Source organism: Montipora capricornis, chromosome 6, assembly GCF_036669925.1.
Source record: "Montipora capricornis isolate CH-2021 chromosome 6, ASM3666992v2, whole genome shotgun sequence".
NCBI classification, from domain to species: Eukaryota; Metazoa; Cnidaria; class Anthozoa; order Scleractinia; family Acroporidae; genus Montipora; species Montipora capricornis.
In genome coordinates, this window is record NC_090888.1 from 467,949 (window position 1) to 495,448 (window position 27,500).

The following is a 27,500-nucleotide window of genomic DNA, read 5'->3' on the forward strand; positions in this document are numbered from 1 at the left end:
TATATATATGAGAGAGTCATTACGACAGCCTGGTTTTCATGTCGTTCCCATGTGATAGACTTGAAAGAACTCACTACCTGGCGAACGGGAAGGACTGGAGCCTTCAATCTTGTTGCAGTTAGGGCTATACAGTCACTTGTAAGAGTAAATTGAAACTTATCTTCCCGGGGGAATTAAAGTATGGCTGGACACGCCAAGCTAACATTATCGTGAACCATTCAAAACTCTACATTGTTCTTTTATTGCACCTTAATTCTTACAGGGAGATAGTGGCGGTCCATTCGTTTGCAATGAAGGAGGAAAATTTGTATTACGTGGTGCTGTGAGCTGGGGACACTCAAGGTGTCGAACCGATCACTACTCCGTGTTTGCTAGAGTGAGCAGCTTCATTGGATGGATAGAAAGCAAGATGTCAGGTTACCTGCGTTTGTGCATTTTCATTTACGTCATTAAAATGGGTAAAAGGGGTAAAAATGCGGCGAATAGTCACGGACGGCGCGTAATGTTTTTGCTTGTGCCTTTTATTGGTAGGCGCCATTTAAAACTACGTATAAGAACACTTAAGACATGTTAATTTTGTCGTCGAAAGATCATTGAAGCGGTAACATATTTCTTTAAACATCTCAAAAATTCGGCTTTATTAGAGAACAGACGGCGCAAAGGCGTTGTAGCACGGTAGCGATCTTAAGTACGCGAAGTTTTTGAGCCACAGATGGACACCGGAAGTGAACGTTTCGCGCGTCAGCGCCTGGTAAAGCTTCCTACTGGCTCAGTGGTGACGGCGATGGATTTTCAGACTCCGGCCTTAAGTCACCCTCTGACCACTGGCTGGATTTCTGTCTCCTGACTTCAAATTGATAGTCAACTGGTTGCCTCCTATCATTTGGGGAGGGGCTGGGGGAGCTCAGCATGTTTTGCTTCTAATTGTTGTAAGCGCATTTGAGTATTTCTTTTAATAGAATGCAAAAATGGCTGCCAATAAATTTGTCTTTCATCTTTGTCCTAAGTGACCTTAGTAGCCTCGTTTGCACGTGTAAAATTGAAAGCCCAATCATTATTGCATTCAGTCAATATGGGAAATTAAACTCCCTATCTGAATGACATTTTGTTTAAATGAAGTTACGAAAGACGCAAAATGGCACTCACTTGCACTCCAAGGATAACCATACCAGCATAAGTTTTTCATAAGCTCGTTAGGAACTGACTGCATAACTTTTGATTATTTTAGAAAAGGGGTGAATCAGTTTTTAATGGACCTGGAAATGAAATTCTTGCCATGGCGGCAGCCCATTTTGTGCCCTTCGTTATGCATATCGCTGGTGTTAAGGTTGGGGCTTACCCAGTTTCGGTCGCAAACTTGGAATGAGCATATGAATTTGCTGACTTTCCCAACCAAAGAATACACGGCTTAAACCGTTTCGACGGATTGCCGTTCTTATGGCAAAAACTCGACTGAGGAAGAACCAATAAGAACTCTCGGATTTACTATTTAGCCATAAAATAATATATTTTCTGTGAGACAGATTATTTACATTTTAAATTGTTATCTTTTTTTTCGCGCAGGGTCGGGAGGAGGCGGAGGAGGAGGAGGTGGGTAAAAAAGAGTTTCGATTTCCTATTCTCCTTTTTTATCAAAAATCAAATTTGTTTAAAGAACCAATCAACCAGGTTTGTGAGTACTTCTCATCTTTGCTTTTCACCCAATAAAACTTATTCCTGTATCAGTATTTTTTGTGTGTGAAAATCAACGCCCAACTTTTTGAAAAGATAGACGGTTTAGGAAAATGATTCAATGGGCAAGTTCCTAACAAAAAAACTTAGGTTGAATAAAGAATAGTGCTTAAATAAAGGATGTTGCCTTGTCTTGATTTTCGCACTTCTTGCCTTGTCTCGTCTTAGTTTTATTGGTGAGAAGTAATGTAGTCACCTTTGCAAGAAGACTCACGAGCAAAAGGTGATGATAACTAAGTCGGTTCACGTTTTACCTGGACTTTACAAAACGAGGTGGCTTTATTTGACGGACGATGTTAGTCGAGATAAACTAACATCAAAGCCAGGATTCGAGCCAGGACTTCGAGCTAGGACTCGAGCCAGGACTCGAGCCAGGATTCCAGCCAGGACTTCGAGCCAGGACTCGAGCCAGGACTCCAGTTAGGACTTTTCTAATTTTTTGTCAGCCAAAAAAATTAATAAACAAATAATAAATTTCGAAACAAATAGAAATAATTATTACTTATTATGAGTGATTACATGGGTCAGTTTAATGACATTTCCACGATACGGAGTCGACCGTTTTTATAGGGAATGTGCGATCTTTTTTTACCAGCTAGTCAGGTGGAAAGTTTGAGTGTTTCGAAGATCCTTTTCTGTATTTGTCCAGTACTTTCGTCGAGTGTTGAAAAATGTGGATAACGAACAAGTTAGAAAACCGGCAATTTGTGATGTGTTTTTTGCAAACATTGAAAGGAGATAGTAGGTCTTCCTTTGGGCGAACTAGAGGGCCGGAAAACGAGACTGCGGTTGTTTACCATTGACAATAGTTTTCTGAAAACGCCTTTGAAAAGTGAGTGGAACATGCCTTTTTGGGTTGCTCCAGCTGGGAACAACGGGACATCTGCAAAACGTAGCCCTTTTTTATCTCGATAGAATGTTCCAAACGGAAATTCGTGTTCCATTTTTTCAAAACCATCGTTCATTTCACTCTCAGGCCGGCCTGCGCGGCACTTTTTCGGTAACGGGAACCGATCTTTACAAACGGTGATGGAGGTCAGCGTTGAAAGTTGCCTCTTGAATTGGATGGTTGCCCACTTCCTTTTGGTCTTGTAAGACGCCACAGGGAAAGAAGGCGTTACTCGGTTTTATAAGGGGAGGGTCTGACATTAGTCCCAACTCCTTACCCATTAATATACCATTTCTGACTAAAAAGGTGCCCCTAAATAAGTTATGTGACTTGCAGGAGTTGAAAATGACGGGAAAGCGAAAGATTGTCAAGTCCTGGCTCGAGTCCTGGCTCGAATCCTAGCTCGAGTCCTGGCTCGAGTCCTGGCTCGGTATATAGTCATCCTCATGTTAGTCGAGTGAACGTGTAATTACCTTTTTTTGGAATAAGTTATTCCTGCTAAAGTTCTAATGAAGACTCCATGTTATATATTTGTATCGCAATTATAGCCTAAACCCGTAAACCTCAATCATGGTAAGGACTCATCCTTCACTTGAGTGGAAGGAAATTCACAGTTATCCTGATGCAATGAAATCAGCTTATTGTTAGCCAGTGAGCACGCCAACTTATAACTCTTCATAATCAGAGTTCAGGAAACTTTGAAGGTCATCCCATAGATTTTGCCAGTGTAGTTCATAATGCCATCTTATTGATTTTATAGGGTTAGGGTTAGTTTTGCAGTTTGACAGATTCGACGAGCTTATTTATGTAGCTTTTAAATATTGATCATTAGCTCTAACGACAACAATGGAAAAAGAAAGTCTTAGGCTGCTTTAAAGCAGCTGCAACTGATTTTTCTAAAATTTCTTTTGCCCATTTTAGTTTGTGGAGACAACGATAGTCGTTGTTTTATATGGAGTATGTACTGCTGGAATAACCGTTACGTTAGAGACAATTGCAAGAGGACATGTCGACACTGTTGAAAACTACAGGTTGGTGTCATAGATTCATATCATCCTGATGAAGAATAAAATCTTCATGTCATGTCACCCTTTTTGGTCCTGTTCAGTTTACTTTTCCTTGCCTAATTTTAACTACCCTTATGGAATCTTCGTACGAGCACCCTGCCTCTCAAGGTTGGTCGTGAGAACAATGATCCCAAGTTTTGTCCTTAACTAATTTGTTATTCGGTGTGGTCGATTAAAAGGGAAATGTCGGAAGAAAAGGCAAAATATACTTTGTGGTGTTGAGAGGTTGAAACGCGAGAACGTGATTGCTTCCAATTGTTATAATCATATCTTTGCTAATTAGCCAAGGGACCTTTCTTACTTTCAAATCCCAACGAATAAAATTACATAGTTTACTTTGTGTGCCATTTGCCCATTCAAGAGTCTTTGCCAACCTTACTTCTTCCATAGAATTCCACCAGGTATTTATATTTTTCGAATACATAACAACAATTAACCACACTGGTCCGTAGATAAAAGATATAATTTCTGTTGAGGTGGACCTGCCTGGACTATTATAGCAACTGAAATTACTGCGTACAGGACCACACAGGAATGTTTATTACGAAAAATGTTTAAATACAGCTCAAAACTTACTGAATAAATAATTAAATAAGTAGGTGAATAGATAAATAAAGAATTAAAAAAGAGACGGCACGAAACGATGGAAAAAAAATGAAAAAGGTCAATTTATATTTCTGCAATTAGACTGCTAGACAGTCTCTTCTGTGTGAGTCCAGCGTAATCTCGTACCCAGATCTCCCATGGCTTTTGCAGTGTTGAGACAGTGAATTCTGGGGACGAGATTAGGTCGAGCCTCGTTATGAATGGTCGAGGTAAGCTTGCGGGAGAAAGCTCGTAGAATTAATACATTCTCACTTCTTGTAATCTGTTTCATTATTATACCATGTATTGCCGTTGGCGATAAGACAGTCGCGTACATGACAAAGTTCTTCTTTAACAACTTTCTCAACTATCGTAACAGTCCCTTCCCCGGGAGCTTGTATTTGGAAAATTGCCCTTAGGGTTAGGGTTAGTTAATACGAAGCAAAACAAAGCAAAAACAGTAAATTTACCTCCAACTATAAGGCTAGCCCAATCGATTTGGAAACGCAAATTTCCCTCCGTAGATGAGCCCCTCCAAAAATAAGCCCCTCAAAAAGGGCCTTTGAAAAATATAAGCCCCGGGGCTTATTTTCGGAGTTTAACGGTATTAGCATAAAGTAAATTCGTATCATCGGCAAAAATACAGAATTTAAACTTCATGAAACATTTTGCAAGATCATCGGGCCACGAACTTTGAAATACGCTGAAAATTATTTCGGCTTTTTAAAAAATATGCAGGCCAATTTGTGTTGCTTGCAATCTACCATCTAAGACACTGATATGCATGCAATCTATAATTCGTCGTAAACAGTAGTCTCCTTCGCAGCCGTTATTGGGGCGTCACGCAACTCTCGCCTCGTCATACGAAAAGACAAAAGAGCAGGGAAAAAAGTGATTCAGAGCGAAATTAACAGAAAGAATCCTATTCAAACAATTGTTACGCATTGAAGGATCGACCTTAAATTTTCGAGGTGTGAACTCGCACAATCTATTGTCGATGGAACTTGAAAAGCCTAAAAAGGCTCCCGTAACAGATTCTACATTCGCTCTATGGAACGCTCGATCATTGTCAAGGAAAACTGCAGTGCTCTGCTACACTATTTTAGCAAGGAATATTAGCTAATATTCACTGATTATGGTAAAGTAAAGTAAAGCAACTATATTTAACGTCGATAACTCGTAACAGTAATTCAACTGACAAACCTGAGGTCGACGGTGCGCTCATTTTACTCCCCCCTCTCCATCAGTGCTCCGTTTTACAGGTATTTAAAGCTACTTAGCTACACGAAAGGAAAGAAGTCGAAGTAAGGATGCGAGATCCGGGAATCGAACTCAGGACCTCTAGCACCAAGGCCGCGCACTAACCAACTGTGCCATCCTTGCTCCTGGTGATTAATGAAACGTGACTTAAAGGAGATTGCCGAGATTCTATAATCTCTTACATATATAACTCACTGCCTGACCATCAGATTATTCATCAGCCTAGATCTACCCGTGGCGGTGGTGTCTGTATCATAGCAAGGAAGGTACATCATATCAATTGTGTCTCTCAATCATTTAATTCGATGGAAAACATTCGCATCTCCAACTTTCTTCTGGTTCTATCCATCTTCGATTGGTTGCTATTTACCGACCTCCTCCGTCCAAGCGGAACTATCTACGCCCCTCTTCTTTAAAGAATTTTCGACATTCCTGGAGTCTAATTATCTCATCTGGCAATTTAATTTCACGTGGATAATGTTAAGAGTGACCGTGATGCTTCTGCATTCCTCGATCTACTGCACTCGTTTGGCCTCCAGCAGCATATTGCAGAGTCTACCCATAGACGTAGCCACATTCTCGATCTACTCAACACTAAATCTACTAACCTTATGGCTAATCAGTCATCACCGTCGTTGGAGTTGTCTTCTGGCCACGCTCTGGTTGTTTGCCACCTTTCGATCCTAACGCCTAGACCAGCACGGGTACTCGTGAACCATCGTAATCTACGTACGATTAACACTGATCATTTCAAAGAATCAATAGCTTCTTCATCTTTGATGGCTAATCTTATGTCTGAACCAGCTCTTCAGTATCATCAGTATCGTTCTTCGTGATCATTTGGACTTACATGCTCCTCAGAGTAGGCGTCTTTTTACTCCTCGCCCTCACGCTCCCTGGTTTACTGATGCTCTGAGAGAAGCTAAACTTGTGAGGCGCCGTCTGGAACGTAAATGGCACTTTAGAAGTTGATCGTCAGTTATATCACGATCACTGTGCTGCATATCATCGTCTCCTCACTGACACTAAAATTTCCTATCACAATAACAAGCTGAAAACCCTTGATCAGAAAGCTCTGTTTGAGGATGTCGACAAGCCGGGTAATAGTAAGAAGCCTCAGATCCTTCCTACAAACATCGACAAAAATGATCTTCCATCTACCTTTGCCAAATCTTTCAAGACCAAAGTTGGTAACCTTAGGAACTCTTCTTCAACTACTGACTGTGGGCTTTTATTTCGTCCTCCTGAATTGGATTGCCCTGAACGATTGACTGAGTTTACTCTCTTAAACTCTGACGAAATTCATTCTATCAATGTTAATTCTCCTACTAAATCCTGCACCCTCGATTCTATACCTACTATCTTACTACTTAAAGAATGCATTGATGTGCTGCTCCCAACCATCCTGGAAATCATCAGCAGTTCATTAGCGTCTGGACATATTCCTGATGCTAATAAGTCTGCCCTGGTCACACCAATCATCAAGAAGCCTAATCTCGACCCGAATATCATTGGCAACTACAGGCCTGTATCTAATCTTCCATTTGTATCCAAGGTTCTTGAACGCGCCGTTATCCCTCAACTTCTGTCCCATCTTCACTTGAATGACCTATACCCTATACTGCAATCAGCCTACCACCGCTATCACAAGCACTGAAAAGACCCTACTCTGGGTACACAACGATCTCCTTAGAGATGTCGATGATGGTAATGAGGCATTGCTGATTCTTATCGATTTTCCCTTAGCCTTCGATACCATTGATCACTTCCTACTTCTTCAACGTCTGGAGAAGCGGTTTGGTTTTTCTGTAACTGTGAACTTGTGGCTTAATTCGTACCTTCACAGCCGCACCCAGCGTATCAGCATTGGGGGCAAACTATCAGATCCATGTCCTCTAGAATCTGATGTTCCTCATGGCTTGATTCTTGGTCCCATCCTTTTCTGTCTGTACGTCGCAGAACTTGAGGACATTTTCTCGTCTCATGGCATCTCTGCCATGATATACGCAGACGACACTCAACTTTACATTATTATCGACAAGCAACAGCATGACGCAGGAACCGTTGATCTTGAGGTCTGTTTAAAGGACTTCAAGCTCGTCTTGAACGATGGAAAGACTGAAATTCCGCACATTCACTCGAAGTTTTCTCGATCTATTTCTCCCAAACTTGAGATTGTCATCGGAGGTTTAACTGTCAAGCCTAAATATGAGGCTCGTAACCTGGGAGTGGTGTTTGACTCTTGTCTTTCTTTCAAGCAGCACATTAACAACATCTGCAAAGCGTCTTTTATGGCACTAAGTAACATCAGCAAGATTAGGAACTATCTCGATCAATCTCAAGATGGAAAGCTAGTTCGCGCTTTTGTTACCACACGATTAGATCAGTGTAACGGCTTGCTCTTTGGCCTCCCGAAATTGAAGTTAAAAAACTACAACGTGTTTTGAATGCTGTCGCGGGCCTAGGCGACATAGTTGTTGCAAGACTCAAAAAAGAAGACCACATCAGTGACATCCTGAATAGCCTTCATTAGCTACTTGTACGTGCCCACATCCAGTATGAAATTTTACTACTCATTTACAAAGTAAAAAAATGGGTTAGCTCCAAAGTACATGTCTGATCTCGTCTCGGATTATAACACCTCTCGCAGCTTACGTTCCACAGGAAAAGGATTATTAGCAGTCCCTCGCACGAAATCGAAAAACCTACGGGGATAGAGCATTTTCTGTGGCCGGGCCTGAATTATGGAACACTTTGCCACCAGATCTTAAAACAGAAAACTCTCTATAGCTAGATATTGTTAAATCCAATCTTTAAGACTTTTTTTATTTAAAACACTTTATAGTGAATAGTGAATCTGAATTTATGCATATACTTATTTTATCATTATCATGCTTCTTGAGTGTATATAGTTTTATTTTATGAAAAAGCAAACCGAGGTTTTGTATTTGCGCTTTTAAGAATTAAATGGATAAGAGAAAACCAAGCTAGCTGAAATCGCTGTGACTCAACCTCAATCGTCCTATGCGGCATACACATTTGGATTAAGAAATCGATGGACCTATTTCCCGAGAACTCTGCCAGACATCCAAGACTTACTTTAAAGTGTCCCTCTGATAAAACACGTGACTGGCAAAATTTTGAGCTTTGATTTTTATCCAATGGCCGCTTACTTTGAGTGTAAGTTTTGGATTTCACGGTCCGCCATTACTCACGTTCAGAAGTGACCGATTGGAACTCAGACGGTTGGATCCAGGGAAACGTGACGTCAGAGGCTCACTAGCTTAAAATTTCAGCGTGTGAGCGCAGCTTACTATATATGCAAAGCGTGAGTTTAAAAGTCTGTAAGCCCAAAACCCCCGTGCTGCATATTAATTTTGCAGCGTACACAAGTATTGCATTCTTGAACTAGTGAGCCTTTGACGTCATTTTCTCGTCGATCCAACTCTCTCAAGAACATAATGTTAGTAATGGCGGACCATAAATAGGAAAATTCCAGTTAAAATAAAGAGGTGTCTTTTTGAAATCAAGGCTTAAAACGTGGGTCACTTAGTGTTTAGTTAACATAGTTTTGAAATCCAAAGAAAAATATGAATTGATTTTTTGGTCACAAGGGCACTTTAACCACTAGAAAGCGCAATATCTCGCATTCTCATCCCTGCCATTACAGATCGGCAGTGTAGCCAGTTGGACAGAGACATACTGGCACTTCCGGTCCGTTTGGGAGGATTGGGCGTAGCAAACCCTTCTAGTGATGCTAATCACGAATATACCTCATCAGTCAAAGTGACGGCGCTCCTCCTTTACGTTGAGCAGATCATGTCACAGGTGCATCAACTGTCTGAAGATTCCCTGATAAGATCGACACAGCAGGAAGTGAGAGCAGAGCGAGCTAAAAACTTGGAAGAAAGAGCGGAGAGGCTGAAGGAACGTGCGCCACAGAAAACCTGGCGTGCACTAGATCTTGCCACTGAAAAAGGTTCGACTATGTGGCTAACGTCATTCTTTCTGAAGGAGATGGGATTCAACCTGAATAAGAGGGAGTTTAGGGATGCACTCAGCCTACTCTATGACTGGCCTATAGCCGATATTCCATCTACGTGTCTTTTTGGAAAGCCCTTTACAATAGATTACGCCATGATTTGCATGAGAGATGGATCTGTAATTCAGAGACATAACGAGATCCGGCACCTGGAAGCAGAGCTCCTGAACATGGTTTGCAAAGATGTAGCTACTGAAACGGTACTCCAAGATGTTCAAGGAAAGCAGTTGACACGAGGGTCGAATAAAGCGCAGGATGCAAGACTGGAAATACATGCACGTGGTTTTTGGGTGCCCGAGCGATCAGCCTTTTTTGATGTCAGGGTTTGTCACCCGAATGCTGAATCCTATAGGGACCTCGCGCCGCAGCAAATATATCGTCTACACGAGAATGAGAAAAAGCGTCAGTTCTCAAGTAGAGTGCTCGATATCGAACATGGAACATTGACCCCTCTGATTTTTACAACAACTGGTGGAATGGGAAAGGAGTGCTTGAACTACCACAGCAGACTAGCAGAGTTGATTGCTGTGAAGAAAGGAGAGGACTACGCCAAAACAATCTCATGGATACGAGCAAGAGCCTCCTTTGCACTTCTGAGATCCGCATTAATCTGTCTCAGAGGAACTAAAACCACTGTAAGGAAATCATGGGACCTTTCAAAATACTGATATAGAAATTGAGAACACTGCAGGAGCCATTTGTTGACGTTTTTAAAGGGACATTTAGGGATTCATACGTTTTAATATTTTTTTCTGTTTACATTTTCTTTTCTTTTTTCTTAGTACTTTTTACTACGCATTCTTAATTATTGTAAATAGATATCTTTAAGTACTATGTGATATATGTATTTGGAAGATAGTGTGATTTTTAGATATGACCTTTTGTAAATAGTTTTGAATTTTGTAACTTTTAACGACTTTTTGCGAATCGATTGTTATTAGTTGTTATTGTTAGAAATCTATTATTAGAGCTATGCAGTTTGCAACAAAATTATTGTTTTTGTTAAAAAAATTAAGAATTAAATTACTATTACTATCATTATCACTATTATTGTTATTATTATTATTATTATTATTATTATTATTAGGGTTATTATTATTATTATTATCATCATCATCATTATCATCATCTTTGGGAGGAGCGTTGCGTGATATTCAATAAAACAGCTGCGAAGGAGACTATGTAAAAAGGAAAAGCGTAATTTATGAAAAAGAATTCCATGATGAACCTATCGAAAGCATTCTTTAGATCGATAACAATTCTCGGATCAATTCCAGCATAGATGTAAGGATGATGGTAGTTTCCTTCCATGTCGTATTCAAAATTTCACAAACAGTCCACTGAAAAACCGTTCTACTCCTCGTATTTTTCTTCATCACTGGTTTTGATTGATAATCAGTTAAACCACCTCAATTATCACATTAAAAAGTAAAAATAGTTTCATTAGCTTCTCTTCATAAATAAGGGTTTCCATGTGTCATTTTTCTTTTGTAACAGGCCAGTCAAGAATGACTCTCAAGAACACATGACAAGTTAACAAGAAAATAGTTGTTTAAGTCATTATAGCAGAAGGCATAATTAAATCATAATAATAATAATCAGAGATTTGTGACTCGTCATTCCATTTTGCGATAGCCGACCCTTCCTTACACACCTACTGTAGGTATATGTGTTGTGCCCGAATGACATTCTTATTGCACTGGTTCGTTTTATCACACCACAGGGCTGTATTATAAACTCGACGTTAGATAGTTATCATTCGACGCTCAAAAACTTAACTCCCCCAAAAAAGAAACATGACGTGTTTTTATGACGTCATGCAAGAGCGGACGGCAGATCCCCGCGCCCAGTCAAGACACTATGTGGAGACGATTACAGAAATAAATTCCGCTTCTTCTAATAAACAAAATTTTGTTATTGGCCTTCTGAATTCTCCACTTCGAGTTCGGAGAGTAGCTGCTCGGACTCTTCCATCTTGTCCAGAATGAGTAGACACGACCCTGCCCAACGGCCAAATGCCACGTTGCTGATTCGGTTTAGATAAAAGTACAACGTCTTCCACTTTCATATTCTGTCTGTTCTCTTTTCACTTCTTCCTCTCCATCAGGCTAGTAAGATACTCTTTGGTGAAACGTCTGCAGAAGAAATTTGCTAGGGCCGGGGACCGTCGTGTACAGCATGGTATGGCCTGGAATTTCGGTAACCTTTCACCTACAACCAAATATCCATCTTCCAATCTCGGGTCAAGGGACTTGATTCTGCTCCGTTTATGGATCTCTCGACCTTTCTCTAAGAGCTGCACCTCTTCACAGAACGATTCACCTTGTGCCCTCTTCACTAGGTAATTCTGAGCAGATCTCAGCTCCGGTACCGTAGGCGGTCCTGTCAGACGCTCTATTTCTTAGATCGCGTGTTGTTTAAAAACCTCTTCACGTATGCAACAACTCTTCTCATTTTCGCCAGTGATGAATACCTCTTCCAGCCCAACAAGACTTCACACTCCTGCAATACTCCAACCCATGTTGCTTTTCTTTCACTCTCTTCGACTTCTTTTTGAGGTACCTTAATCTTACTCTCTGGCCAAACATTAACTGGTATAAATAGCGGTGACTCATGTTGAGCTGAGTTGGGCGTAGTTCTCGGGTGATGTCATCAGCAGGGTTGTAAATGCTAGTTTTATTCGTTAATTATTCTGTGCAATCGGACCAGTCCGTCCGAGCCTTTAGGTCACGTGATTTGATCGAGGTTCATTCTAGTTTAGGTCAAACTGTAACAGCTGTAAATCTTTCGTTGGTTCGTTTAGATCAACGCGGGAAACGCTCGACACTGTCCACTTTACAATACGAAAATTCGTGTTTACTGTAACCTTGATTCACGAGTGTTCGTTATGTTCAATCCCTTAGATTTTCCGTAAATTCCTTGACAATGACAGTCCGATTAGTGTTCCTTTAACCATAAACGGGGCAAATAACAACTTAGTCAACAAAAACGTGTAGAGCCGAGGTTTGACCTAAACTGGAATGAACCTCGATCAAATCGCGTGACCTAAAGGCTCGGACGGACTGGTCCGATTGCACAGAATAATCAACAAATAAAATTACAAGGGTTGTACTCTGTCGGAACATACCTCCAGTAAACCGTGCCCGCCCCCAGTGCGGACTCTAGCTCACTCATGATCGTGTGAATCTCAGACACCCAGTTGTCCACGAACGCTTTGTAATTGGAACTGGTCTGGCTTATACAATGTAGGACTGTAGTAGAATCACTCCGGAAGGTTATTAGGTCAGCTAGGCGTGCTGCTAAGAGCGCTCCCATGAGATCGAGCCTGCACATCGACTGAGTCTTCAGGGGTGCAACTCGTCCTTTCCCAGCTGTCAGTTTACATTCCACGGTGGTATCTTCAAACTCTCGCCTCAAATAAACGCATGCACCGTAGGCATCCTGACTAGAATCGCAAAACACGTGTAAGGTTTCTCTCTCAGCTTTCACTTGACCAATAAATTTGAGAAAACATCTACTTTTCCTGTTTAAATGCTGGTCGCAAGCATGAAAAATTCCGGGTGTACCTAGGCGTAAGGACCTGACCAGGTTTTCTTTGTTTTATGTGCTATTGTTTTGTTGAACTCCGTTGTTTTCTACTTTTTGCCTCGGCTTTCTTTGTTTTACGTCATTCGTGAGTTTTACAACTTCTTACACCGAGGTAAAGACAAAATTCCAGGCATGGAATATATTTCAAGAAGACGCTGATGTTGACCTTTTTGACAGAAGGAGATTTCCGTACAAACTGATGAATATCCAGTGCAGATGTTTTTGCAAATTTATGGAAAATCGCATCGATCATCGGAAGTCTGTTTCCCGAGACGTCCGCGACTATTAAGGATAACGTCATTTGAATTTATCTGGCATTGTGTGTTGGTTTTCCAGGATTTGGGGCAAGATAAACCAATCTCCTTGCTTCTGAAACTCGTTTTCGTTGAACAAACCGCTCTATTCCACTCGGAACGCCATTTTGAATTTTCTAACTTTGCGGTCGTCTCGGGAACCAGACTTCTACTCTCGTGACATCTAAAAATAATTCAAGTGAAATTGACATATCCGAAGGGCTACACTGGGAGACTCCTCCAAGTAAAATAGTACGATAATCATTATTACAGTTTCTATGTCAGCGGAGTGAAAAGCAAGGGTCCGAAATTCGGACCCCTGTTTTCTGAACACAGATAATGTATTTTTTTTCACAATTTCAGCTGAGTGAAAAGCAAGGGCCCGAATTTCGGACCCTTGCTTTCTGAACAGACATAATATATTTTGTTCTTCACTGTGTCAACGGAGTGAAAAGCAAGGGTCCGAATTTCGGACCCCTGGTTTCCGAATAAAAGGAGCAATGCATAAACGATGTTGATTTCTGAGGAACAAATTTGGCTGTCCACAGAAAATAGAAAAGGTTAAATTCACTAAAGCCGTGTTTTTTTTTCATGTCCGCCAGTTTTAACAACTCGCAATGGCAAGATATTGTAGAAAAATTGCCCTCCTCAAAAATACGAAAAAAAAAGTCCCACTTTTATCTTACTCATTCCACCAGAAGCGTGAAATAAAGCCCATTTCCTCAACATATAAGCATTCTTACGATTTTTCTCATGAAATGTATGTTTTTTAGCGGAGTGATTCCGCTTAAAAAGGTCAAAATTAGGAAATCTTGCGGAATTTTGATTTTGGAAAAAACTGAAAATAGTTTGGAAAGCGTTTAAAACGTGGCCCTAGTAGGCGAGTTGTCCCTAGCAGAGCGTTTACAAGTCAGCGAGGGTTGCACTTAAACCGCGTTTTCAAATTTTCGCAAATTTCTAAAAAAAAAAATAAGGATCGATGGAACTTGTAAATATGGGTTTTGAAAATGATTCACTAAAGGATATCTTTGGCCAAAATATAGGCGATCCGCCAAAATGGTCGTTGACGGACGACTCTCGATTTTCACAGGCGGCCATTCTTAAACTTCAAAATGGATTTTTTTGGCGCAGAGACTACTTTACGTAGGTATTTTACAGTTTTAGACAATAATGTCCCTATTTAAAAAGAACGAAAATAGAAATAAAGTTTAAAGCCGTATTAATCACTGCGTTTGCTGCAGCAAACCATGATGATCAGCATTGTGCCAAGCTCAAGATGCTTTGGGTAGTGAAGAAAGCCTCTCTTGTGTCATGATGGGTCTGTTAAAAGTGCGTAGCCGTCTTACAGCACTTGCACTTCTTATTTATTTCATTTTTACTACACATACCAACGTACATATTTAATTGGCCACTCCCCATAGGGGATTTTAGGGTTCAATGAAACTCAATAAAGACAGAACAGAACATTCAACAACAACTGTGAATCCCTACCCTGGTCCCAGAGGTTTTTCTTGGGCCGCGAGAGAGCCCGGAAGACGCGAAGACGGGTCACTAAGAGGCGAGAAGAGTAAAACCTCTGGTTACCTTGGACTTAAATCTCACTTTCATGCAGACGCCAGCTGTCAAACGCGTCAAATTGATGATTACCAAAGGGACACTCACGCGTCCCCTCGGTATTACCAATCAAACGAACCAATCATACTGAATTGCGTGTTCGCAAAAATATCAACCAATCCGTGCCTGAGGGTCACATCCTGACCCTGGCGTCTGCATGAAAGTGAGATTAAAGTCCAAGGTAACCACAGGTTTTTCTCTTCTTGCCGTTTCGCGGCTCAAGAAAAACCTCTGGGACCAGGGTAGTGAATCCCATCTGGCTGGAGGAAAACAAGTTTTTTATTTACGAGTGCAGTCGAGAAGTTGAACCAGGGACTACCAGGAACAAATTCAACGAGTGGTCAGAACGTGTCCTGAAACCGGGATGCCCGGATCTCAAGGCAAGCACCCTAACCACTGGGTGGCACTGCCTCCTACACAAACAGGAAATCAGAAGGAGAGGTCAAGCTTTATTAAAATGTCACCCATCGAAAACACCGGCAGAGACGATACTGATAAAAGACATTGAATTCTTTTTCCCTTTTTTGGTCGCTTTAATTATTATTTCTCGTTATTCAGGTATGCTACATTCATGATGGTTTTTTTTTTCACTTTGGTCTATAAATTAGCGGTATGTGATTATTTCCTTCTTATTTCCCTGTTGAATTTTAGCATTTGTTTAGCATTTTGCATTTTACTCGAATACCGTAAAGCCATTTGTATTATTTAACTTGTTTTTCTCATTGCATTAAGCGGTCCGTGGAATACGTGCAGTTCGTGGTACTAGTTCAAAGTTTCAACACGCGATGGGATTCATCCTTAAACAAAAATAAAATTAAAAAGTGAGAAAAAGACAAAAAAGTAGCAAATGGGCTAATATTAAATATGATGGCATCTTGAAATTTAAAGCAAAGCTATGGGCATTTCATTGATCGATAAATGTGAAGAAAAGACAAGGAGAGGAACTTGATTTAAGCGTCTAGTTTTCTAGTGTTGGAGTACTAATTGGGGACACTGTAAACTGAAATCAAATCAAATGTTGGTTTTTGTGCAGAGGGGAAAACCAGACTGCCCGGAGAGAAGCTTCACTGTGCAGAGTAGAGAACCAACAAACTCAAGCCACATATGACGACGAGTCTGGGGATTGAACCTGGGCCACATATTGATACGAGGCGAGTGCACTCATTACTGCGCCATCCCAGCACTCCAACCCTACTTAGCCCTCACCATGCAGGCACTTTCAAATAAAGAGAGTGCGTAGAAGGTTCAAAAACTGGGAAAAAGGCATCTACCGCAATCCGATCATTAACGACCGGTCTCCTAACACAAGCTAACTCAAATACAGGAGAATTCAATATTTCACGACTGCTATTGAACAGGACAATCAGGTAGCTCCAGCAACGGTCACCGCGCAGAACGTAAGAATGAATTTCCCATTTCGTTGGCCATCAAGTCAAACCTCTTGTTTTAGCCACACTCACATGTAACACACCACACGTTTTCTCAGTAAGACGTCTTAGACGTCCCTCCTAGGCACACTCGACTTTTCCCCTCTATACACTAATATTCGACAAAACGAATATAAAGAAACGTTCTAAAAATTATCTCAGCTAACACTGTATCTCCTCCATCAAGCGCACAGAAAACTTCACCAACCCAGCAACATTTCTGAACACATAGTACAGCTTTGGGTTTAATCATACGCTGATCCTAATTTTTGGTTTTAAAAGAAAGCAAAAATGACTTTCTCCGTTGCATTTTATCGTGGACTTGTTCATGATATGTACCCACATCCACCCTTCTTCCCCACTTTCCCACCTTTAAAATCGTCACCCCACCATCAAATTCATCTCGTTTCACTCATCTACATCCCATCTATTCTTTCAGTTCTCTTAACGACGGATCATGGCGATAGATGCTTACACAAGCAAGCATCACTTATTGTCCCATTTCCATGTCACCTCATTCTCACTAAACGAACCAATTCATTCCATTCAGCCTTGCACTTCGATCAGACCGCTCCCTCAGATGACAGCGTTGTTTGATTATAAATGAACCAAATAACAATGCTTTCACACACGCGTTTGTAAACTGTCTTTCGTCACGCATGAAATACAACGTGTTTACACATCAAACAGCGTACTAAAACCGATGGAGACTACGAATGCCCCACCTAGCGGTGTCTCTTTTTGTCACATACAACTCTGCGCTGCCCAAATTCTTTATGACCCATCATCAAATCCTCGGTCACACTTAAAATAAAAAAAAAAGTCTTGTTTTGTCCTCAACATAACAACGAAGACTAAAAGACCACTTCAACGAACACCAATAATGCATAAATGTTTTTGGTTTCGATGCAAATGTAAAGTTCCTTTTCAAATGCTTTAACTCCCTTTCTTACCTAACGCACAGTTGTTCACGTTGCAAGTTTTCTTACACCTGGGTCGGACATATTTGTGGCCGCACAATTTAGAGCTTTGCCACAACTTGCAATATTTCGTGAAGTTGGGATCATCGGTGCAGGAAGGCCCTAAAACAAAATTCATATAACGTATAAGCCCCTGTATTTAGTGCATTGCTAAATTAAGGACTTTTATTCTGACTATGACGGCCTGCTATGGGGACTACAACGATAGTGTAGTCTAAATATGAACAGCTATGTTGGCAACATTCTCAAAATAGCTGGCAAGCAAATTGTGTATAAAAACACTAACTGATAATAAGTATGAATGAGCAAGAGAATATTCACATAGCCTTTTCAGGTTCTTGGTGGGTCGGGAGGAGCGAAATTGTGGTGAGGCGGGAAAAAGTCGAGTGACGACTGGGGTAGTGGGACTCCAGTCATCAGTTGTCATTAGAAACGCAGGCCTTGTCAAACTTTTCGGTCTGATATCCATCCATCCTACACTAAATCGTGAGAAGTCTCCAGTACTATTGGGCGTTATTGATTATACATACTGGCAGCACCCTTTGCTCCTGTCTTTCCCCCTAAAAGAAAACAGAAAGTTTTTTTTTGTCAACGTATTTGTTACATCAATTGGAGGTTTCAGTTATTGTGGTTCGTAATAAAATCACGATGTTTTGACCGTTATACTATTGGTTTTTAACACATGATAATTTTGAGTAGCTTCGGTATTATTTTGTAGGTTTTCGTGTGCAGCCTGGTGGGTCTCTTTTTAATTATGCATTAAGGCCAACATGCAGACAAGTGCATGCAGTTTAGGGGAAGTCAGGGCGGATTAGCGGTTGTCAACCGTGCCTCTCACCTCTGCTACCCGGGATCAACCTTGGCCTTGACGTCGTCCTGTCTAGACGTCTTATGTTGGCTGAGTTTCAATCTGACTCCGGGGGTTTTTCTCTAGGTATTCCGGTTTTCCTCTATCATTAAAATCGGCTTAGTTCATAAGATCCCGGTAGATACCCTCGATGGAAAGGGATAACCCTGGTATCTCTCCCTTCCATTTTATTAAAATAAATAAAGTTTCGTTTCGTTTCTTTCTTTCTTTCATTGTTTGGAGTTAACTTGGAGCATAGAATAAAGTTGAACCTTTTGAAATCATAAGGTCGCATAAACAAAAAATTGTGCTTCCGAAGATTCCGAGCTGCTGCATCTGATGTTTGGAGACTTGCCGAGTGTATATCATGAATCTAACAGAGAATCACCAGCCTGACGAAGGCTATTTATTTCTACAAGTCCTTTCAAAACAAAACACTTTGGAGACGTTCGAATTACCCTTTTAACGCAAGCGCCATTAATAAAGCAAGGTGCTGACTGTTTGAGTTACTTTTTGATTGGAAAATATAGCCGTTCTACTAGTAACTGTTCTGGCTGAAAAATAGCACAGTTGCGTCAAGAATCAACGCTCCAAAATCAACGTTTTGAAGGTAAGGACCGCTTATTCAACTCATTTGAAGCGCGAGTGTCTGACGGTTCCCGTGTAACCGTTTCCTACAGCAAGTGCCTAGATGTAACATAAAATTTGGTAACAGGATCTTTTCTAGGTAATAGGAACCCAACTGGATAATCTAATCTCTTTACGTTTTCTATGGAAGTCCCTCTTCTTCATCAATTAGTGACTGAGAACAGGACGAATAACAAGTACCGCGGGAAAAAAATTCACCTGTGTTTGAGCCAGGTCGAGAGGTTCCTCCCCCGTCGCCTGCAAGAAAATGTGGAAAATGTGTAACAACGACAAAGCAGAATTTAAAAACGTATAAAAGCATGAATAGCAATTAAATCGTTCCCTTCCCAAACATTTGTCTAATGCTAGCGCTTTGGAAAGCAAACGTGCGCTGGGAATCATAGCACCAAGCGCATTTTATGAACAAGCCCTATCCATAACGGGTTTGACCTCTCTACAGGATCGAAGAGACGCCGCTTGTAAGAGATTTTTTTTCTAAAATTGCGCCTCCCAAGCCCCCTTTTCCCCAATTATCAAGTAGAGTAGAGATAAGGGATAATAAGTACAATCTTAGAAGGAATACCACCAGAGTAGTTAAGCAATGTAATACCGAACGTTTTAGTCAATTTGTTACTTGTAAGTATGTTAATAACTTCCCACATTAGAGGCACTAGTATGTGAGGGATTATTATTTATAATTATTGTACTATTTATTATATCTTGACTTTGTACTAATTATTGTATTAGTTGCTGACCCTGCATGTAATTCAATCTTTAAAACTGCAAAAGGTAGAAATAAACGAATTTGATTTGATTTAATTTGACTACTCTGTAAAAACCTATTACGATATATTAAAAAATACGGTTAATAAATAAATGAAGAAGGTTATGAATGAATGAATGAATGAATGAATAAATGAATTAATTAATTAAAGTCAGCCATCCGTGAAGGTGCCCATGCTGTATAATCGATAAGATCCACATCTCAGTTAGCAAACATGATTTCGCGTGAGCAATCTTCCTAGGCATATTCATTCTTAGACTAAAGCTTTTGACGTAGCAAACCGTGAAAGTCTAATTAGGAATAGCAGCGAATTGGTTCTGTTCAAGTCTCAGTAAAGGCGGCGAAATACGAGATACAAAAAACCCTAAACTTGGCGCGCAACATTGTTTCGTTGCAAGTTTGGGTCGATGTCTCCTGTTGTTCACCTTGCATGCTCAACTTGTCGCGCAACACGAACATTTATTGCGAGTTGAAGAAAGTTGTTGCAAAAAGTAGAGCGCGGGACTACTCTGAGCAACAAATTTTGGCTTTGTTGCTCATTTTACATCAAGCTCACAACTTGTCGCGCAAAAAATGTGCTCGCGTACTAGCAAATCAACCAATCAGCGCCCTACATTTCTTTAACCCGCAACAAATGCGGGTTAAAGAAATGTTTTTGTTGCGGGTCAAGTTGATCACGCAAGGTGAAAAACGCGAAACATCGACCAAAACTTGCAACGAAACAATGTTGCGCGACAAGTTGAGGGTTTTTGACTTTCGCCGCCTTAACATGCAACAAATTTTGGCAACAATTACTGCCGTAACTTCGGCTTGTCTAGTACGTCGTGGCTTGCCCCGTGGAACAGTCCTTAGGTCCAATTTTCTTCTTACTTTATTCTAACACCTCCATCTGTGTTGGCATCTTTTTTATTTTCACCTTGGAATTGCAATTTATTCAAATTTAGCGTGGAAACCTCATATTGACAATATTGCTAAAAAGATTCGGTGAACTATTGGAATTTCATCTAAGAGTGGATAGTATGTTGACATAAATACCCCCAACTAACCTTTGTTATGAATCATTGCATGGGGCAATACTTATCCATCTATTCATTCTCCAATAAATGTCTTCCAAAAAGCCGCGTGCTATCTCCCATTACCTAGGCCTTCTCGCAATTTAATGATATTCAAATCCTCTATGGATGACCTTGTGACAATATATGAATCAATTTTTAAATTCTATAACAAGGTGTTACCTCCTACTTTCAAACACATTTGTAATTATAACAGATTTAATTATAATTATAATAATAAGATTTAATTATAACAGATTTACAGGTAACCAGTCATTAATATTTGGGCGACTTAACACTGAGTTATATTTATTGCTAACCAATTGAGTCTACAAGGCCTCACTGTGTCCAAAACTGAGTTTATGATTCCGAGAGCACTGGAATGACACATTAACATGACAGGATATTTCCAACTAAGCATCTCGAAAATAACAATAGTAAAATAAATAGTGACAAACTATACTCACCATAAATGTAATGAATACCATTTTTTTCCTCAATGGTAAGTTTCATATTGGGATCATATGCCTTGTATGTTTCGTGCATTATCGCGCTTCTGTTTTTGGAATGCCGCAATCCCAGGAGATGTCCTATCTCGTGAAGAGCTACGGAGAACAGATTAATCCCATATGTAACTCCGTCTGTCCACTTTTCATTGTAGTCGAAATGAAGGTCCCCTTCCTTAGGAAAAAACGCATGCGCAAGAACGCCACCACTGCCATCAAACGGATAGGAGCAACCTTTGTGCTTACTGGTTTTAAATCTAAAGTATTAAGGAGAACATATTAATTTAAGAGGAAGCAGGAAGATCGATTTTAAGTTCATGCAAGAGGGTTTTACCAAATAACAGTCATCTTGTGTTTAACGATCAGTTATCAGCTTTATTATTTTGACAAACTAGATTGTTTTCAGCTCAGGTGATCCAAGATTGCTGCTTAATTTTCTTCTCCGTAAAATTGCCGGGTTTTTTTGAGGAAATATTCTCATCTACTAAGTGTTCTCGTAATGGGTCCTAAAAGGAAGCCTTCAGCTGCTCCTTAAGTATTCGATCCGGGTTACGCTTTGTTTGAAGTATCTTGGGACAAAGTGAAGGCCAGTTAGAGATTGGGTCAAGGTTACGGTTTAGAGATTGGGTCAAATCGATTCTCCCAGGTATTAAAGGAACATCAAATATTTCCTTTCAACCACCATGATATGATACTTATTGCTAGTCTGCCCTAATTAGGGTCCAGTTCTCTGTATACTTTGATAATTCTACTTCTTCATTAGTTTATTTCTGCATTTCTCGAGGAGCATGATACCTATCAACTTCTTTAACAGCGGCATTTTTATTGCTGACTCGCATAAACTCCCCTCCCCCCTCCCCACCCCCCACTATTGAGTTCATTGTTAATCTTTATGTCCTCTAGTGGCCTCTACCCTAATCTCCTAACCCACCAGTATAACCTAGAAGTCAACACTACTACCTCTTTAGATAATATTCTTACTAACATTCTTGACCATGGCCTCAGTGGTATCCTTTGGTCACACATCTCTGACCACCAATCTATCTTTCAAATGGCAAATTGTTCTCTTAAACCTAAAACCAACCCTTTACTTATCATACACGTTACACAACTACTGATTAAACTAAAAATCTTAGCTTTGCCTCCTATCTAATGGCTCAGCCGAGTGGGCCCTTAATCACGAAGACGCACTATAAAAGGGGGCGCTTCACTAGCCTGCGTAGCAGCCGTTTCCTTTCCTTTTCCAAACGATCGCGAAGGGGACGAAAACTGCGAGAGATTGCAAAAAATAAGGAGTAGGGGGAGGGGGAGAGGCGACGGAAGGAAACGCTATTCCTTTCCTCCCCACCCCCTCCCCCTTCTCCCTCACCCCGTCCCCACTTCTCTCTATTTTTTTGCTCACGCCAGGCGCTCGCCCGCTTTATCGCTCGCTTGTCCGATCTCCGCCTGTTCACGCACTGCTTTTGTTCGAATTCATTCAAGCACGACTGATTAATTATCCAAGATGGTGATCAACAAACAGCAACGCAGAGACGGAAGCACGAAAAAAAAGGGACTGGGAATTTGAAAAAAGAACGACGGATAACATTTTATGGCATATTACGGACACATTGCCATAAGGGGCTTTTTTATTTAAGAAATTATCACAGAGCTCTCGGTTGCGTCCACGGTTGATTGATAAATCATTTGCATGTGCCTAAGGCACCACGCCTTTTATAGTCCCGCGCACGTCAACGGTGACTGACAAACGAGCCTCGATCTTCCCAGGGAAGACTTCCTTATATAGCGCGCCTTCGTGTTTAATTAAGAAATTTTCTTGTTCGATTGAATTGTATAATTTACTTGTAGAACGTCCTCACCCAGTCTATGAAAAATGCTTTCCTGTTAAAGTAATAACTGTAAAAGAGAGGATGGGGTAAGAAAACGGATCTCCATGCCCCACCATAGATTTTTAGTTTTTAGTTTTGCAAACGTGTTTTAAGTTCTCGTTCCCAATGCTGCACATAATCAAAATTTCATTGCAACTGGCTAATCAGGTGCATCTCTAAAAATAGCTGAAGAACTATCACGGAAGAGGCCCATGTGCGGGGGATCCGTTACCTTACATCATCATCTCTTTCTGTCTTAGGAATACCAACTCACGCCAATGTGATATCTGACTTGACAGAAACAGCATTATTGGAAACAGCCGGCGAAATGTCGGTGAAATTCAAAGGACTGATCGCTTCCCAGGCTTGGAACGCTTTTCTCACTATTGAACGTTGTTTGTTTGGTGACAAACTGCCCATTTTAGTATCATAGTTGATAAACTTGTAAGTTAATGCCATCTTATCCCATTTGTGATCCGACGCGGAAAACTGTCTCTTTACTCTCCCTGAAGTATGGCAAAGAAGAATAAATTCAAATTCAACTCAATGCTTTTCCGTGAAACAATCGTTTATTTTTGCGACCACGTGTTTTGGAGTGCCGTGCCAATGATTGTGTCCGAAAATAATTGCATAGTTTTACACGAAAAACGCAGTCAAATATACAGTTTTCGAAAAAGTAGCCAAAGTCGAAATTTCTCATATTTTTTTTATATGCATAGTAGAACAGAACTCGCACAAGGACTCTTATTTCAAATCGAGGCTGAAATCAACACGGAAATAGATCATTTGTCCAGTAACAGTCCCGAAGCACACAAATTGTAATTTTGAGACTGCAATCTCACCACGTTTGGAAAACTCTTCTTCGTCTCTGTCAGGAACACCGCATCTGGGTTTTTTCATTTCCCTTATTGTGGTCGCGTCGAGAACACCAGTCACCGGGATTTCTGATTGCTCCTGAAACTCGCGCAGAGCGTCGCTAACGTTGTGGTTTCCATCTTTTAGAGGAGACAAGTAGTGGTAGTTTTTGAGAAATTTCTAAAGCAAAATAGACGAAATGTTTATCTTTCATTGCATTTTCTTTGGTTACTCGGAAAGAAACATAAAAATTCTATCTCTTTATTAAAATGCGATAGATAGAGAGAGATGGCAGGAGTGGGGTGTGGCACATCGCGGCCACAGCTGGAAAGAGGCTCAGCAAAGTTAAGTAAAATATACCATAAAAGTAAATGATTTTGATGCAGTAATCGTCTGTGAACATCATTCACCATGGGGTTTCGCAGATTTTCAAAGACTACTGATCGGACTCACTAGTAACAAGCGCGTAAAGAACTTGTATCAGATGTCCGCTTTCCATGCATGAAGACTAATAAATTTCAAGAGTTTTTTTTTTTTGGAATAAACTACTTCAAACTTACTATTTCAAAAGATTCATCTGTTTCGGGAATTGCAGCCCCATAGCATATTTGAAAGCACGGCGTTATGAGCCATAATCGGATAATCTTAAATCGTTCCATGGCTATGACTAGGCCTATTTTCAAGTCTTCCTTTTTCGAACAATGCAATATATATCTAAAGCCTTGAAAATTGACACCCAAAAGAGAGCTGACTTTCATGTGTGTAGCACATCTGCATTTTAACAAGTTAATTACCATAAGCCTCTCAATGTGTCTCAATTAAAACTATCATGCAGTTAACACCAAATGGTGATGTACATGTAGACGAACGTCGTCTTGGTTGTGAGGTGAAGATATCGCAATAAAATATTGTGTCGTCGTCGTGTCCTCATCACCATTGCTTCACTGAATTTTATCTCAGTCCTTTTTAGAATTTTTAGTCTGCCTAAAGGTAGACTTTTGAATCACTGGGAAAGAGTTGTTAAAGTAGCATATATCGTAATAATGCACTTGTTCCATATAATATTGACTTACTGTTCCGGAAAGGAGCCTTTCTCAAGAAGAATCATGTTCACATGGCATTTTCTAAGTTTCGTTTTGGTGTATTAAGACCCCCACTGAGCAAAATGCGCAGGATCATTGCAATTTTCAATAAAAAAACAAATTTATTTATAGCCAGCTTTCCGATCTTTGTCAAGTTTTTTAATTGACTAAATCAAATTTTAACAGCTTTATGTGACAGGAAGCTTATGCTCACATTTCTTGCGAAGTCTTGCCAGTACAGTTCTGTGTATAGCCTTGTTACCGCTTGAGTTAAAGGCAGCAAAAATATAGACAGTAGTTCAAGGCATGTTATGCCGATTTGGCTGGCAAATAAAAGAAAGACTGAAGCGGAAAATGTCAAGCAAATTACTCTTTAACACTTCGCTCTGAAAGTTAAATCAGCATAAGGTCATCAGTGTCATGAGTTGCAGAGGCACTGATTGGATCTGATTGGGTCATTCCTATCGACAATTTCCTTTCGTTTCGGTTCAAGTGCTTTATTACTTTGCTTTTTGTCCACTTCTGAGTGGTTTATTTTAAAACAGAAAAGTAACGTGATGTTTTTCGGCATCTTTGTGCGGCGATTTTTGCAAATATTGACAAATTTCGAGAGTGCAACAACTGTTAATTTGTCTCATCAAGTTGAAGCAGGATGTATTGAAAGGAATTTCCAGTTTTTAATTGTTCTTACCTCAAAATCAAAGTGACAATTATTAGAAGTGCTCAACATGAGGTCGTGGATAGTTCAGGTTTACTTGAATAAATACTCTTTGAAATAAATTGCACAATCATATTGCAATTGCCTTGTTTTCATTTTTCGAATAGTCGTCATTATATTTATTTTATTCAAATAAGTAACAATTCATTTATTTTGTTCAAATACAAGATTTGCTTACATTTAATCGTGGCAAGCTGTACAAACGCGAATATCCATGTCCTTTTTTTGGTTTAACATGCAAATAAGTTGATCAATGAAAACCTTGCCAAAACACCAGCGTCGTTCTAAACCTAAGAACAAAGTGCTCGCATCTTTGAAGGGTTTTAATTAATGACAGTTTAGTCCATCCTATCATTTCGTACAGAAAACTATCAACGCACCCTTATGCATCTTCCAAATGGCAACCAAAATTCCTACAAAAAATACACATTTAGAGGTTGGAACAAAAGACCATCCAAAACGTGGTAAGGAAATGACGATCTGAAATTTCTTAACTTTAAAAAACGTCCATCTTCTAGTTTGGATTCTTCAGCGGGGTACTTTTCTTCGTAGATTGTCCCATGGATTTCGTTTGAGGACCACTGTGGCATACACAATTGGTTCTTATCATAATAGCTTTGTTTAGAAGACATTCTCTCAAATCACTGTTGTGATAAAGCTCTAACAAACGCTAACTGGGAATGTGGATACCTGAGTGAGACCACCTCTATTAACGGGGAATTCGGCTCATGCAATTGATCGGTTACATTATCATATTTGGGAAAGTGTCTTCCATTCAATATTCAGTCGATTGCCATTAACTCACGAAAACAATTCCGTATGGCGACTAGCCAAAGTTGTCAATACTTCTACATCACTTGAAAGATAAGAATTTTGTTATCAAGGATATTTGTCCCATTAAATTTTCATCAGTTCAGCAAGCCATATATTGACCTTTTCTCGGAATGGCTGCCATTTGACACATTTGAAATTATGTAATTCCGGAATGGTTTGATTGAAAACTACTGACAGTAGAACACAAATTGGTGACCATTTTGTGCTAATGTGTATCAACTCGATTCGACAAGCACTTAATTTACCTCGTTTTCACGCAGCAAGTTCACTGGATGAATATTTGGAGTCTATGCAATTCGATCGGTGTTTGTGTCTAAGCCTGAGCTCTTTTCATGAACTATGAAGCCTTGTTTTGTAGTGAGTCACAGTCGCAGCGGTTGTATTCATGATTCAGCTGGGCATCGCACAAGTTCAATTAAGGTACAACTTACTTTTGTTAACTTGTAGGGTTAGGGTTTAGGGTTGGGGTAATTAACCCGACAAAGAAGGCTTCCTGAAATATTACAACCAAATTAATAAAGGAAAGACGGAAGTTTCTTGGCAAAAAAGTACGTCGTTTTCAGTACAGGATTAACATTCTTCCCGGCACAGGCGCCCCAGGCATAAGGTCAGTGTGAGGGAAAGCCAACAAAAATATGAAGATTTTTATGGGAATCCCGATAAACGACCTGAGAAGATAATTTTACGAAAAAAGTCTCAGTTATAAAGCTTAACTTTATTGCCATTATGCGGGTAGCTTCTTTCATGTGTGTTTTCTTTTATCCAGATTCAATGCGAATTGAGCCATTATCAGTCCTCGCTTGTCAACGGATAAAATACCAAGGCTGAACACTGAATTCTCAGGAGCCCAC

General features: G+C 40.2%; 1 protein-coding gene and 1 long non-coding RNA gene across 2 annotated transcripts; one reads left to right on the top strand and one right to left on the bottom strand.

The window, feature by feature from the left end:
• Positions 1-262: 262 nt before the first annotated feature.
• LOC138051113 (uncharacterized) lies at positions 263-11,177 on the top strand. The gene is made up of 4 exons (XR_011132732.1): positions 263-416; positions 1,564-1,590; positions 3,542-3,651; positions 11,072-11,177. It is a non-coding gene; the product is annotated as an uncharacterized lncRNA (long non-coding RNA).
• A 4,404-nt stretch (positions 11,178-15,581) lies between these two features.
• On the bottom strand, positions 15,582-24,706 carry LOC138051114 (matrilysin-like). Its single transcript, XM_068897259.1, has 8 exons — positions 24,576-24,706; positions 24,003-24,195; positions 23,435-23,666; positions 21,254-21,549; positions 19,170-19,208; positions 18,007-18,036; positions 17,450-17,578; positions 15,582-15,866 (listed from the first exon to the last, which is right to left on the bottom strand). Exons 1-8 carry the CDS (start codon positions 24,672-24,674, stop codon positions 15,862-15,864), a joined length of 1,023 nt encoding a protein of 340 aa, XP_068753360.1. The 5' UTR covers positions 24,675-24,706; the 3' UTR covers positions 15,582-15,861.
• Between the last annotated feature and the right edge of the window lie 2,794 nt (positions 24,707-27,500).